General features: G+C 41.5%; 3 protein-coding genes across 9 annotated transcripts in view; 1 reads left to right on the top strand and 2 right to left on the bottom strand.

Annotated features, from left to right (window-relative positions):
- cadpsb (Ca2+-dependent activator protein for secretion b) overlaps positions 1–4,561 on the bottom strand; it is a 54,338-nt gene extending 49,777 nt beyond the window's left edge. For 3 of the 5 annotated variants that reach the window (XM_088389136.1, XM_088389137.1, XM_088389138.1), the window contains exons 1-3: positions 4,441–4,560; positions 4,297–4,337; positions 542–1,144 (exon numbers count right to left, since the gene is read on the bottom strand). In XM_088389136.1, coding sequence (XP_088245262.1) covers positions 542–874 — 333 coding nt within the window. In that variant the 5' untranslated portion in view covers positions 875–1,144; positions 4,297–4,337; positions 4,441–4,560. Of the gene's footprint in view, positions 1–541; positions 1,145–4,296; positions 4,338–4,440 lie in introns of all 5 variants that reach the window. The other 2 variants (XM_088389139.1, XM_088389140.1) reach the window with 1 other exon arrangement.
- A 30-nt stretch (positions 4,562–4,591) lies between these two features.
- On the top strand, positions 4,592–9,603 carry synprb (synaptoporin b). 3 transcript variants are annotated; one of them, XM_088389174.1, is made up of 7 exons: positions 4,592–4,717; positions 4,801–4,912; positions 5,094–5,246; positions 6,711–6,835; positions 8,101–8,299; positions 8,371–8,562; positions 8,646–9,603. In XM_088389174.1, exons 3-7 carry the CDS (start codon positions 5,115–5,117, stop codon positions 8,973–8,975), a joined length of 978 nt encoding a protein of 325 aa, XP_088245300.1. In that variant the 5' UTR covers positions 4,592–4,717; positions 4,801–4,912; positions 5,094–5,114; the 3' UTR covers positions 8,976–9,603. The 3 variants fall into 3 exon arrangements, with proteins under 3 accessions (XP_088245300.1, XP_088245301.1, XP_088245302.1); XM_088389175.1 differs by lacking the exons at positions 4,592–4,717; positions 4,801–4,912 and adding an exon at positions 6,063–6,211 and having other exon boundaries at positions 5,122–5,246; XM_088389176.1 differs by lacking the exons at positions 4,592–4,717; positions 4,801–4,912 and adding an exon at positions 6,067–6,211 and having other exon boundaries at positions 5,128–5,246.
- A 2,397-nt stretch (positions 9,604–12,000) lies between these two features.
- LOC148390859 (green-sensitive opsin-like) lies at positions 12,001–14,130 on the bottom strand. The gene is made up of 5 exons (XM_088389173.1): positions 13,652–14,130; positions 13,425–13,593; positions 12,983–13,148; positions 12,659–12,898; positions 12,001–12,589 (listed from the first exon to the last, which is right to left on the bottom strand). Exons 1-5 carry the CDS (start codon positions 14,034–14,036, stop codon positions 12,491–12,493), a joined length of 1,059 nt encoding a protein of 352 aa, XP_088245299.1. The 5' UTR covers positions 14,037–14,130; the 3' UTR covers positions 12,001–12,490.
- Positions 14,131–14,772: the final 642 nt, after the last annotated feature.

The following is a 14,772-nucleotide window of genomic DNA, read 5'->3' as shown; positions in this document are numbered from 1 at the left end:
AAGGTCCGAGCCTAAAAGTCACCTTGGGAGGCCAAATTGATGAAGGTGTGTGGGGGTTCATTCATTTGATTCTTCACCTACATTTGCTGATGGCAACAAGTCTCAATGCAAATGTTTCTTTCTTCTGCTCCTTGCGTGCCTTTGCACACTTAATGTGCTTTCTGGGCTGCACAATCGATCTCACTTGGGAGCTTTGTGCATGTGCAACACTCGAGTCAGTAGCTCTGCACCACCATGTGTCCTCCTTTTCTACTATCCGGGAGCTACTTCATCATGCTCCCACTCATGCTCGGTGATTCCTTTCTTTTTTTTTTTGCACCAAAAACAAACCGGAGGTGTGCTGTGTTCCCTTGCTGCTACTAGGTAGCCGCCCCCCGACACAGCCGTACTGTATCTTATGTAGGTCATCAATGATGTGAAAGAGGAGGCGTCTCAGCAGCATGTGCTTATTAACGATGCCCTTGCACCGAAGAGGAAAGGGAATAGGGGGAAGAAGAGAAAAGAGAAAGGGGCGGGGGTGGCGGCGTGGGGGTGCGCTTACCTTCTGTTGTCGCCTCGCCATGTCTGTGGGCTGCTTGGCATTGAATGGATACGCGATGCATCGCATGACAAACACATAGAGCTGCAGTTTCTTCTTGCGTTCCTCTTCCTCCCGCTGCAGCTTCTCCAGGTCGTCCTTCTCTTCGCTGGCGGCCGATGGGCTCGGGCTGGTCGGCCTGGCGCTGCTGCGGCCGCTGCTAGGCGCCAGTCCGCCGGAGCTCTCACTGGTCCTGCTCGGGGAGATGCGGGATCCGGCCTGGGGGGCCATCACTTCCTTGCTCTCCTCCTCCACTATCCCGTCAGACTCCTCCTCGCTGGACGACGGATCCAACATCTTGCTCTTGAGGCGATGACCTTCCTACTAAGGAGCCTGACCTTCCAAATTAGGTCTCCCAGCCCTCCTCACCTCGAGTGCGGCCGCAGTGTGGATGAGAGTCGGGGTCGGGTCAGTGGAGAGGCCCAGGTTGCGCTCGGCGGCTTGGGGAGAAGTGAGCGGTGCGAGCGGTGCTGAGAGATGATTGCCGCTTCCCACTGAGCATCCTCCGTTTGCGCCGAGCCCGCGTCGATGCTTACGTGTTTTCTCTCTTTTATTGGCCAGTCCCTGCTGCGGATGCGAGGGGGAGGGAGGGGAGGGGCACAAACGAGGGGGAAGGAGCGTGGTGAGGGAGGGCTCAGAGGGGAGAGAGAAAAGAAAGCAGGCGATGTGCTTCCACGCGTTCCACTCCGCGCATGCGCATTGCAAATCTGTCCCCGGTCCTGAACGGAGAGCGGGGAAGGATGCGCGTCTCAGCTTCCTGGGGGCAGCAGCGGTACACCTAAAATGGCTGCCGTGCAGGAAATGCTTTGATGATGAGGCCGGTTAGAGAGCAGTCAGAGCAAGCACTGCATGCGTGGCAGCAGTAAAAACTGAGACCTATTTAGAAGGCAGGAGCAAAGCCATTAAAAAAAAAAAAAAAAGCTTAGATGGGGGAAAACTGTTTTAGTTCCTTGCCTGACATCCCTTGACAGAAAATTGAATCCTAACACAGCCACACATGCTGCACATATTTTATTTGTTTATATATTTATTCGTTGCGGTGGGTGAAAAGTTATGCCTCATATAAACATAATGCAGTGCCATAAAGATTATAAAAATATTTTGTGACATGCCAATTTTTGCTATTGCACAGATTCAGACCTGAGGGTTTGTATGCTGATGTCACACAACTGAAACATTGTGAATCAGCTGAAGATGAGCCAACGCAGGATGATCTTATTTCTGTAGAGACAAATACACAACGAAGCAGGAGTGCAGCAAAAAACCTGTCGCACCTTCACTGTCTTGCTTCCTGACACGACCCACGGCCCGGATGATATGATTAAAGTGACAATGTGTCAGCCTGCGTGAGTTAAGATGACAGTAGTGCACAACCGCTCTCCCTATGGTGGAAAGCACATGAATGGGGAGCATTACAGTGGAGTCGCCTAAGTCAATGCCACAAAAGTGGTACAATTTGGAGGCAAACAAAGCTTGGAGTTAAATAATAAAAAAAGATATATATACAGGTAGATTTTAATTCCACAAAATATTTATCGGAACACTACGTTTCCACTAGTTGGGCTGCGGCGAACAAATTACAAGGAAAATTTGGGGGTTGACTTTTCCTTTTGTTTGTTGTTGGTGATATTTTGCATCTTGAACAAAAATGGGGAAAAACAATTATGTTCAATTTTAGACGTTTTTATTGATGAATCGTTTAATTAATACAAATCCAAAACAAAGTGACTATCATTGATTGCCGTGACTAGAACAATCTATTTAGCTCTTTCTACTTTAAGTAAAGGAACCACTTAAGAATCTGCTGACACAGGCAAAATCCTATTTAACCCTATAAACCTTTGTTTCACCCCTTTCCCTAATTCTTCTTTGGAGAGACGAAGACAAAGGTTTAAAAAGAATAAAAATCCCCCCGGGAATTGAGAACGTACTAGACTCTTGATGTCATCACTTAGAGCCTCGGGGGAAGGAACGAGACGTAAGGGGTGGTATTGGGATTGAGCCATAACTGACAATACAAAACTTTCCATCTTTTTGTACAATGATAACATTCAAGTGTATAAAGATCTCAGATTTAAGTGCAAACTCAGCAAGCACCAAAGACCGTCGCACTTCTCCGTTGAGACTAAAGTGAAGGTGACAGCTGGACTGGCTGACTGCTGCTCTACATCTGACCAGTGGATTCCCCAGAGCTAACGGCACTTTCAAGACACTTCCGCTGCTCTTACTTTAGCTGCCAATCTGTGCTTTATAGACCTTCATAAGTTGACTTTTCCTGTAGGATGAGACTAATCCCCTTTGGTCTTATGTGACTGCACACTATTGGAGTACCACGGGGATATGTGGCATTCTCCAAACCTTTTAAACATGAATAATTAACTAATGTTCTCAGTCCAGCGCCTATGAGTTAACGAGAATGTGTATACACATTAAATGTTGATGTACTTTATTGTAGGACAACAACACACTGTTTTGCCGGAGAGGAACATTTACGCTACCGTGGCACTCAAAGGCTTACGAACAATTATGCCGAGATCTATTTATTAGGTTTTTTTGTATTTAAGCAGTGAGTCATCACGGGGTCAGATCTTTTGAAGAGGAGAAGGCACTTCAATTTTACAAATAGGAGACTTATTTAATGCTGGGTGGGTCTTCCAGATACAGCACATGTGCCAGATGGTAAAAAAACACTGTGGCAGCAAAGATTAAAAGGGATAATAAATTGGCTGCTTCTTGAGATTTGCGCAAGTATTAATGGGCCAAGACCATATCAAAGACGTGAACTTTCCTTCACCCCTACGCTATAAATCAATTATTAATAATCGTCGCAGAGACTTGCCTGGCTTTTGCATCCTTCAGTCTCTCTGAGTGATTTTATCCCAAAAGAGATAAATGAACAAGTATAGTGAATTAATCAAAGCAACAAGTGACTGGATTGGCGTGTTATGTCAAGCATACGGTTGAATTTTGTGCATTGATGTGCTGACGTCCTTGGAGCTTTGACACAGGCGGTATACATACGTGACACGGCAGACACTGCGGCAGGAATGAAATATCACACAATAACTGCACATTTATATATTCATGACTTGCCTCAGACGGCTTTTTTTTTCCACACTGAGCATTTTTTTAATTGATTGAGAGCATAGGAGAGAAAGCTCTGAAATGGTCTTTGTTGATTCATGGAGCCTGTAATGCTGTTTGAAGTTGTGCAAGGGGGCGAGGCAAAATGCTCTCACTGTTCTAGACGCACACATACAACGCTGGTAATTGTAGACAAAAGTCCCCCTCCCAAAAAATGAAAAATTAAAAATATTTTTGAAAAAATGAGAGGATCGGTGAACATGTGAATTTGTGGGTGCTAAATATGCAAATATATATAGCGATTGTAGCTTTTAATTGTAGTGACACCATTCACCACTAGATGGTGTTCACTTACACCTTGTCTTATAGTGCCCTAAACTACATGAGTAGGCCCAATATTTTTTGCAGATTTGGGAAAATATGCAGGCCTGTAATATTAAGATTTTGAGAATGTGGATTTTTGTGGGGGGAAAAAAAGCACCAATGGGATCTTGCAGTTATAATGTTACAATGCAACAATGTTTTGGGGGTTGAGATATGTGGCCGCAACAAAACAAACAAAAAACGATTATGGCGACACCAGTGGACAAATGCATGGACGCTTGAATTTATTCTGTTCTCGCAGAGTTACTCACAGTTTCAGAAGGGCAGAGAGAGGTGCTTTATGGGGTGTTAGCTGGAAAAAGAGGGGTGCAGGTTTTTTAAACGTCCTGGTTAAGATTTACGTTGGCGTGATTGGTCCAAGTAAAAGTTTGCAAGTTGCCACTACGCACAATCACCTTGTACTAAATTGTTCCGCATTTCCCGTGTGGAGCCAAATGGAGCGGTCCAGATACTGTGAAGAACTCGCGAATCAATCTGACTCTTGCCACATTACGCCCTCTGAGAAGCCCCGATTAAAAATTGTGGGCCGTCCCGCATTTATATTGAATCTGAAGTGCAGCCAGGCGCATGCGCACGCACACACACGGTCAAACTGCGGCTCAGAGCTTCACAGGAGGAGCTTTTTGAAATATTTAAATGCTGTTTTTTTTAATGTGAGATTGATGGAATAGGGTCAGTGTTGCAGCTCCTTGCAGTTCTCAGAGAGCAACATGACGACACACACTGGCAAAACTAACATGCGTGCATCCGTGTAGGCTTGACTGCAGTGCCTTCAACAGCAGTAATTGGCTTGTTGGTGCAAGGAGGAGCTCATTTTCCACACAAATCCTTTTACATAACAGAGTCCTCCACATTTTGCTTCAAAAGGTAGCTCTAACGTTTTCCACCCATCTTCAATATTGCTTTTTTAGATTAAGTTCGTAGACGAAGCTTTAAACTATACCCGTAGCACGCACCTGCAGGAAATGCAGCTTAGATTTGTTGGAATCTGTAACGAGATAGCGAGAGAGAGAAAGAGAGATTTATGCCTGTCTCTTTCCTCTCCCAGTTTTCAGGCAGGAGCAGAAAGATGATGCCAGAAAGAGATTCATTAATAATGCAACGAGGGGATGAAGCCTCGCCACTTTACCATGGCAGAAGTCCTCATACCCTCCTCCAATTCTTGATGCATCAGGAAACTCATTGGAGAGTCCAACCATCGGTGAGTTCATTAAAAATGAAGAAAATGTTACTTCAAGAGGTCACAATTGTCTCATGCATTCTGGGATGAAAAATTGTTCAGTACTTCAGAAGGGCTCAAATATATGATAAGGTGCTGCCCTCTTTTGGATCACCTCTATCATGAAAGCTAACGAAGGAAAATATTTTTGAAATTACATTTCAGCATTTACATTTAAGACTTTAGCTATTTTATTTTATTCATTTATTTATTTTTAATTATTTGGAGCCCGTGCATACCGTTACTTCTTTTAAGGAAACTTTATTATTATCAGCATTTCTCTTTGTACAATTTCAACTAATGTCAATACATTTAGTGTATTTATTAATTGCAGCTTTAAATAATAAGGCTGCCATCTTCATTAGCTTTTAAATTCAGTTCAAGTTACGCAAGCAGCAATGGGGATTCAAAATACATCAGCTGAACATGTAACGCTCTTTTGGAACCAGAAGGGGGCGACATCATTCATTTTTTTTGTACCAGTTTATTTTGGTAGTATTCTTTGATTTGAACAGCACTCATTTTTTTATATCAAGAGGAAAGCTATCATATAAAAAGTATCAAGCCAGTCTATAAAATTGTTGCATGCTAGTCTGAGCCTCCTCAATGCCAATTTTTGCCACCCTCCCAAACAAATTCACATTTTTAGGCCTTCATAACTTGCGACTGAGAGATAACAAAAAATGATTTTTAAAGAAACTGATTGTTGAAAAATCCTGCTGAGTTCACTATGCTGGCAATATGGCTTTATTTAAATGAATACGCATCCGAAATATATCTGACTCCTCCTTTGGGAAGTTAGTGTACCTCATGTGAGCCCTCCCCTCCGCTGGATCCTCTCCTCATATTATCCACATCCCAGCCTGATGACAAACGCTGCAGACACCGAGTGGACTTGGGCCACACACTTCTGGGATTTTTAAATGTGTATGGTTATATTTGCCCCGGTAAGTATTTTCCTCTTTTTTTTTTCCACCCCAAGAAATTGTATTTCATTATTTTGTTTATATTTTTTATTCTTTATCATACTTTTTCCAGTAGTTATCCAGGTTGCATGCACTTAAATAGCAAGTAATGCTGTAGTGAGAGTGATTCTTGATCTAAAATATTTGTTTCCTCTTATGCAGTCAGCTAAACATACTCAGTTTAGATTACATGTTGTATTCGGTGCTTTGAAACTCGCAAAGGCACAGCTGTCCAAACGTTTGATGCGAAAATGAATCAGCCTGCGCTGCTGCGGCCACCCTCTAGTGCACAGTGAGCAGCACTTCCTACCTTTAAATTATTCAGCTTTTGTTTTCAAACCAATTAGATATTGTAATAATCAGTCCTGTGATTTATTGATGGCAATACATTATGCAATAAGCCACATTCACTCAGACATGTCCCTTGATAGTCTTTCATGCTTGTGTCCTCATATTACTGCTATCATATTCTTCTCCTCAGATTTTTGCCATTTGTGCGTTTGCAACATGCGGCGGCTACCATGGACACCTCCGGGTTAAAGTGGACTGTGCAGGCAATAGACAGAGCAACAGGAGCATCAACATTGAATTTGGTTATCCATTCAGGTACACTGTGACTACTATCAATGACACATTTTTGACTTGGTGTATAATATTCATATTAACAAATTCATTTGATGGTTTGTGTTGCATGTGCTTTTTAGCAGTAAAATGTGTTGAGCATGGGACAAAAAGACATAAATGAAAAATTTACACTTCCTTCCGATCAATATTTAATTATTATCAGATAGGGACTTGGAATAAGTCCCATTTTCTTGTCAACATTTTTAAATTGTCTTACAGACCATATATTATTTTAAAAATATATATACATATATTTATAAACTCCTTTAAATAGCTTGCTGAGCTATTTAGGTTTCACAACTTGTTGCCATAAAAGAATTGTGGACAGTCGGGAAAGTGTTACATTATTCATGAATTGACAAAGTGCATCAGTGCAAACGTTGACTCCGCTGTCCATATATCTAAATGGGCATGCTATATATAAAAATGATGTCACGATTTGTCAATTTGATGTTTCAAACTTTGAAAAGTCGATACTTTCTCTTGAGGAAGACGCACCCCGTTTGAGGAGTTGATCACTAAATGAAGCCATCTCTGAGCGGACAGCCCCCAAGGCATTGTGGGTGCACGCTTCTAGACAAGATCAATAGTGGAAACATTTTGGTACGTCAAAAGGGCCCACTTAAGGTTAGAATCTTGACTGATCTGGCTCCGAGTGCATTTTGGTCTAATGATGCAATGAAGCATCTCAGACAAAGGGCCCTTTAAATTGGACTGGCATCTTTCCTCCACATCCAAAATGAGGTACGCTCATTTAGACCAAAGTGGAATATATTGTCTGGATCTCGAGAATACTTACCTGTAACCTAACCACCACTCTGATTTTTTTTTCCTAACAAGGAATCCAACCATGTAAAAGTTACACAATTAAAAAATTAGACCAAATTTAATGGTAGTTTCATTTGCGTGAGGGGAGCATGCAATATAATTGGATGCTGGTGTCGCTTGCGGCGCAGTGACAGCAAACATCTCACTGTCAATCACTGTCAGTCACTTTGAGCCAAGCTTCTAATTAACACTTGCAGGAAAAGCGACACCATCGACTTTGTTTATTGACTTTCTAGAATTCAAATGCTTTAAGTGTAATTAAAGGTAAAGTATCCATTCATTTTTTTCATAGCACTTGTACTCATTTGGCCTCAGGTAATTTTGACGAGGGGCTAGTTGGTCAGACTATAATTTGCAAAAGCATCCCTTCATATTAACCCGTAACAAAAACTGAGAGCTGATCTCCTTTTCCTCTGCAGGTTACAACAAGTGCATTTCAGGGCTCCCCTATGTGAAACAAAGAGAGAGGAAATTCTCTTCCTGGATGGCGACTTTTCCCCCGCTGCTCAGTTTTTTGTCAGCGTGGGCGTGATCACGTTCCTCTACTCCTTACTGGCAACGGTGGTCTACGTCTTTTACCAGAACAAATACTTAAAGAACAACAGAGGCCCACTTGTGGTTGGTAACTGTTTGGCTTCTGATGTAGCAAGACCAGGAGGAGTTAAAATAATGTTTTGTCCTCTTTGCAGGACTTTGCGGTGACAGTGATCTTCTCCCTTATGTGGTTCATCAGTAGTTGTTGTTGGGCCAAAGATCTCTCGGAAATCAAGGTGGCTACAAAGCCCACCAAGGTGCTACTACTCATCTCCGCTTGCTCGGCTCAAGAGAACAAATGCACGGCGGCCCAAGAACCTCTCTGGTCTCGGCTCAACTCGTCTGTGGTAGGTAGAAATAAGTCGGCAACAGCAGATTTTTCATTCTCAGCATTCATATAATGTACACACTTTTTATTTTCTTCTCCTAGGTCTTTGGTTTTGTCAATGTCATCCTTTGGGCTGGAAACATTTGGTTTGTCTTTAAAGAGACAGGCTGGTATAAGATGGGTCAGAGGTATCCCACCAGGAGCACTTCTGGAAAACGAGAAATGCGTCAGCAGCTCTACAGTGAGAGCAGCTTTGACCTTCAAGAGGAAAGCTTTAGTCCTCAACCGTTTAAAAACAACAATTTGAAGCAGACAAAAGGGGATATAGGCATGCAGCTGTACCGGCAAAGCAGCATCAACCAATCACAAGTGAGCCACGGCCTCCCGCAAACCTATCTCGGCCAGCCAGACAGTAAAGGAGGGGCCCCATGATTTTTTTTTTTTAATTTTGCCTTCTGTTTATTTTATCGCTTACATGTTTGTTTCATACATCTTACATTTTTGATGTCATCTGACCACATCATTTAAAGCCAAACAAAATGAGGTCTGAATAAGTGTGAAATGTACGTGGTGGTACTATGGGTCAGATAATGTACGTAGTTCAGCTGTTGTTCACTGATTCTTCTTTATATATCTCTGGTATGAGAATATCGTAATTAATCATTTCAATAGCTGTATAACAAATATATTGAGGAATAAATAATAGAGCAAACGTTATTTTGTGTTCAAGCACTTTGTTGCTCGTATTGCAAAACCCCCACGAATAGATGTTGCTACTACGTTTAAATTTGAGTGTCTTTGTGTAAGATATTGCAAGATTTGATTGCTTCTCAATTCTTTGCAGAAAGAAACACTTTCCAAGATCACCAGTACAGAATTCAAAAAGATTTCGAGCAGCACTCAGTATTACAGACAATTGATCTTCTTTTTATTTATTTTGCAAGAAAGAACGTGCAGTTGTTTTCTTTATTGTTGCATTTCTCCACGATTGTAATCACTGTGCTTTTGTCCACTTGCAAAAAGCTTCATTTTAAATAAAGCCTGGTTCAGTGTAATTGAATGTTGCAATATTGGCTTGATTGGATTTTTATTTGTAGCCAAAACTCCAAATGTTAAATACTGATACCAAACACTGCTAAAATCCTAAAGCATTTTGAAATCAGTCTTTCATTAAAAAAAAAAATCCAATGCTCCCATTTGTACGAGCTCGACTTAAAGATCTAAAATTTTTAGTATGTGCTTTGTAAGCAATCTGCCTTAGACATAATGATTATTGCAAAGGTGTGACTTGGGCTGCCCACAATGTAAAGCCAAATTGAAATTGGTATCAATAATTTGGGGCTTGACTGTTGACTTGACTGGGCCTATCTTTGTTGCACACAGACTAGATAAGAGTCACGCCCAAAATTGGTATGAATAATTTTGTGCTTGACTGTACCCATGAAAAAATGAATTAAAAATGTCATCAGGCAGAAAGCAAAAGAGGGAATGCTAAATGAATAAAACTTCATGTGGAGAACATTAAAGAGTGCGTCATGCAGCGTACCTTGATTATCTCTTTTGCAAAGGCCAGTGAGATAATCCCTCCCAGTGGCTGTTTCATCCCATTTAGTCAATTAATCTAATACCTAAAAGTCCCACTAACGACTTTATTTTTGTTTTGTCAAAGGCAAGACAAAGAAGAGATTCGATTTCAATCATAAATGTTGTGCCTAAGGCCCTTACTGATCATCCGTAAAGTAAACGAACAAGGTGCTGCTGTTTGAATAGCCCAGCATCATGAGTGTTGCATAAAGTCAGCACTGCTTGTTGTCATTGCTAAACAGCTCAGAGGATTTTGAGGAAATGTACTTAAAGATTGCGAGCTGGATCTGCCCCTGCTGCATGATTTTTATTGAGGCTCATTAAAACCAAAACAAATCCAATATGTCTTTATTTTTGCAAAATAGATGATGAATTGTATTATCTAAATTCGAGGAAATGATGATATCACCATAAGTGCCTCAAAAATGTCCAAAGCTAATCAGTGATCTCCATCCATCCAAGCCTGTTGTTCACAGTGAACATCAGCCTGGAATTAAACCCACTTTATTATTAAGACCTCAGTTTGCAAACGGTCCTTTAACTGGTCCAAGTAATTAAATGGCGGGGAGAAGTGAGGCTCCTCTCTGCGGGTGCTGCCCCTCACACAAATGCAAATGGCATGCAGGTGTCCGGGGCCGCCTGCCTGCACGACTAAATTACAGTGCATGTGCTCTCATCTTGACAATTACAATCAGTATGCGTGAAGGAAATAAAGGGGTACATCATGACATAGATATCACACCGATTTTTGTGTCCTAGTTGCGTTACACGCTTGTGTGTCGCATTTGTTATGAGTGTATTTTATTTACATATAAAACAACCCGGCAAAAATCTCAAATATACGTGTATATGGATATTTAACTGTTTGATGAAAAATGCTCTAAAATGGTCCAGTGGTACTAAGTACTGCCTCCAGAGAGCAGTATAGCATTACGCTGCATGCCGCATTGCACTTCTACCCACTGACATCTAAAGCCATTATCATCAATAATCAACAATAATAATACTCCTAATAATAACCAAAAAAAATCATCTTTATTATTATCGATATAATGTTTGATACAGTGAGTCCATTGAAGTTCTGCCCAAACAAAACAACAAATCATTTTGAATGGAGGTGGGTGTACATAAATGAATCCTTTTAAAAGGAAGTAAAGTCATTTCTGAACTAGTTTAGGAAAAAAAAAAAAAAAAGAAGGCAATGTGCAGCTGGGACTCAGATGTAGGTACAAGAAAATTGTAAAACTGAATTTATCATTTTGTATTAATGTGGTTGATTATATGCTGATGAGGATGAGATTATGAAGTATAGCAAATAAATTATATTTTTATATTTCGATGCAAAATTACAAATTATTTAGTGTTATATAAATTACAAAGGATTTGGAATTTAAAAAAATAATTATACTTGTTCCTACTCCTTTTTCTGAATATGTATTAGCTTTTTTTTAATTTGTTTTTCTTTTTAAACATTCAAAAATAAATTCATTATTTCATTCAGTCAATGAAAAGAAAGCAACACCACCATGACAGTTGCTCATTTAATTTCAAGCTAATCTGTTGATTTTGAATTGTTTTAGCATCCATTTTCGGAATGCATTCATTCAAGGATTCCCAACAGATTACTTGAGTCCGTTGACACACATTGGATTGGCACACTATTGACCTACCATTGCGTGTTAAGGAGTCTGTGATTAACCATTTGATAAGCTCAGCAGCTGTCAAGTTGGCAGTCACGACTACCCTTTGGCGGAACTGAGATTATTTCAGATGTCTGAAGTGTGCCCAAACAGAAAAGAATCTAATCCTCAATGGAATCCCATGTTTCTGCTAGAATAAAAAGAAACATATCCAAATCAAGAGTACACACAAATGTTTTCATGCATGTATTTATTTACTTCAGCCTATGTTTTTTTTTCTTCTTTTTTTTGCGAAATAGTATACATAAAAATAGTCACATTGAAACAGCCCAATGAACCATCACATAATGCCATGAAAATAACCTCGCATATGATTGCACATGGGCCCAGTGTTGCCGTGCCGCAGCGGGTTGCAACTTGATCGTCGAGCGTTTTGGAGTGCCGTCATACTCTGTGTTGTGTCGTCACAGTTCATTCACACTCGCACACTGATGTGCACACACAGACGGACAACACCATGCGCAACTTCTGTAGCATTCTGGGATCTCTCTCGTACCGTTTTCTTTTTATATACATATTGACAGATGGGTTGATATTTGTTTGTGTGTCCATTCATTTTCCGTAATTCCATTTGGCAAAAGTCCAGGATGTTGTTGTTTTTTTCACGAGATGGTTTCCAAATCAATGAGGAAAATGTCCATAGAATTTGAGGTGTCATTATATTTAAGACACAGAAGACACTTCTGTCTTGCTGGTGGACACTGAAGTCTCATCCTCCACCATGCCGCCCATCCCAATAGTGCTCAGCATGCAGTTACGGAACTGGAAGGGAAAAAAAAGAAGAGTTCAGGAATGAAATGACGATGTAAAAACGCAATCTGCTGCACCAACCTGTTTGTTCATCAGCACATAGATGACCGGGTTGTACAGAGCAGAGCTCTTTGCAAAGAAGGCGGGGAGAGCAGCAGTCAGAGGAGAGAAGTAAGCTCCCTTGTTCAGGAAGATCCAGCCAGCGAAAGTGGCATATGGGGTCCAAGCGATCAGGAAGCCAAAGACCATCAGGACGCACATACGTGTCACTTCCTTCTCAGCTTTTTGGGTGGAAGCAGAGTCCTGCTGCTGGGCTGCAGCCTTGAAGCAAAACGTAGAAGCCGTTCAAGATTTAAATTCAACAAGGAGCGACAGATGGGTGATTAAGTGTGTCACGCTACTTACAGCTTTGACTGTTAGCACAAGGCTGCCGTAAGTGAAGAAAATAAGGAAGACGGGAACGAAGAAGTGGACCACAAACATGTAGATGACGTAGGATTCATTGTTAAAGCCTGGAGCCAGAGTGTAGTAGTCGGGTCCGCAGGAGCACTGCATGCCCTCGGGGAGGTATCTGTGGAGAAGTCAACGTATTGTTGCTAAGAAGTCATCTTTAGGTTAGCGCTGCAAGAAGGTTACTTAAACAATCTGAGTGGGGTTTAACATTCTCCTTTTTTGTTTTCTACAGCTCAGAAACATGCAAGATTTATTAAGGGCTCTAGAATATCGCAACAAAATATCAGGGTGGGGTGTAGCCCGCCTGTTGACCTTCACCAACCTTTAGATGGCTTTTGACTGGGCTGGCATAAATTGGATTTATTTATTTAAAAAAAAAAAAAAAAAGGTTTACCTGGACCATCCAAAGAGTGGGGGTGCGGCACATGCAAGAGCCATGATCCAGGTGAACAAAACTCCAATTCCAGCGTGGGTGCCGCTGAACTTGAAGCTTCCCATAGGTTTGCAGACTACAATGTATCTCTCCACGGCCAACACCACCAGAGACCAGAGCGCAACTTCACCTGCAGGACAATTTGCTTAGGAATTGATCTTTTACCACCGCTTCATTCACGCTCTTACCTCCGAGCGTGGCCATGAATCCCTCGATTGCGCAGAAGGTGGCTCCCAAGATGAAGTAGCCGTTAACAGCCGATGTGATCGTGATGGTGAACCCGAAGGAGCACATGATGAGACCAGCCACAGCCAAGTTGACCAGGATGTAATTGAGAGGTGTCTGAAGTTTCTTGTTCTGAGCCGTGACAAACAATGTCAGCCCATTGATGGGGGCTCCACCGCAGATCAGGAAGAGCATGTAACAAGCCAGCATCCTATACCAAATGGGGTCCACCATGTAATACTGCTGATATTCAAAGGGACTCCTAACAATCCCAGTCCTGTTGGACATGGGGATGTAGAAGTTTTTGCCCTCTGTGCCATTCGGCTCAAAGTTTCCTTCCCAACCCATAGTTAAGGTGGTTAGAGGGAGCTTCGGTCCGTCCAAACTCGGATAGAGTGTCGTCGCAATCGGTGTCGAAAGCCAAACTCCACTCTAGCGGCTTATGTCGCCTCGGGTGTTGTTTTATACCTCCTTGTGGTGATCCTCAAATTGGGCAAATTAGATTACAGGAGGATTGAGAAGCAGCGTGCGGCTCAAGTCTGACCAATTATTGACTTTGCCAAAGCATGAAGGCAGTGTGGGTCACGTCATTAATCCTCCATCAACCGTCGCACACTTTTACAGTTAATGGGGACTTTATTTCCTTTCCTTTGACCCACATGTCAACAATAAATAACCGCCCTTTATTTCCTTAGTCATGAATCGTATTTTTGTAGTTTTAATGCACTTACTATATAATCACTATTTTAAAAGTAAATACTCTTGTCATGAGTGATTGTGTGAAGCTTGGAATAATAAATATCTGAGTAACTAACGCCCAGTTTAAGACTTTATTTAAATGGAAGCTTAATGCCAGAGATCAGGCTACAAACCGTGAGGCTCATCACGGTACTTGCAAATGATTGGCTGCAACTTGTCCTACTAGTAAATATTTTAAAATGAAAAAAATGGTCTTTACTATTGTCACCTTCTTGACAGCTTCACTCCGCAACTTTGACATTAAATGTTTTACTTTACAACTTGAATGTTTATTTGGAGCCATAAGAATGTATAATAATTAAAGTCCCTAATCCTGATTGGGACG

Source organism: Syngnathus floridae, chromosome 11 (assembly GCF_059516105.1).
Source record: "Syngnathus floridae isolate MCC-2025c chromosome 11, RoL_Sflo_1.0, whole genome shotgun sequence".
Lineage (NCBI taxonomy): Eukaryota > Metazoa > Chordata > Actinopteri > Syngnathiformes > Syngnathidae > Syngnathus > Syngnathus floridae.
This window is presented reverse-complemented; position numbering and strand designations above follow the sequence as displayed.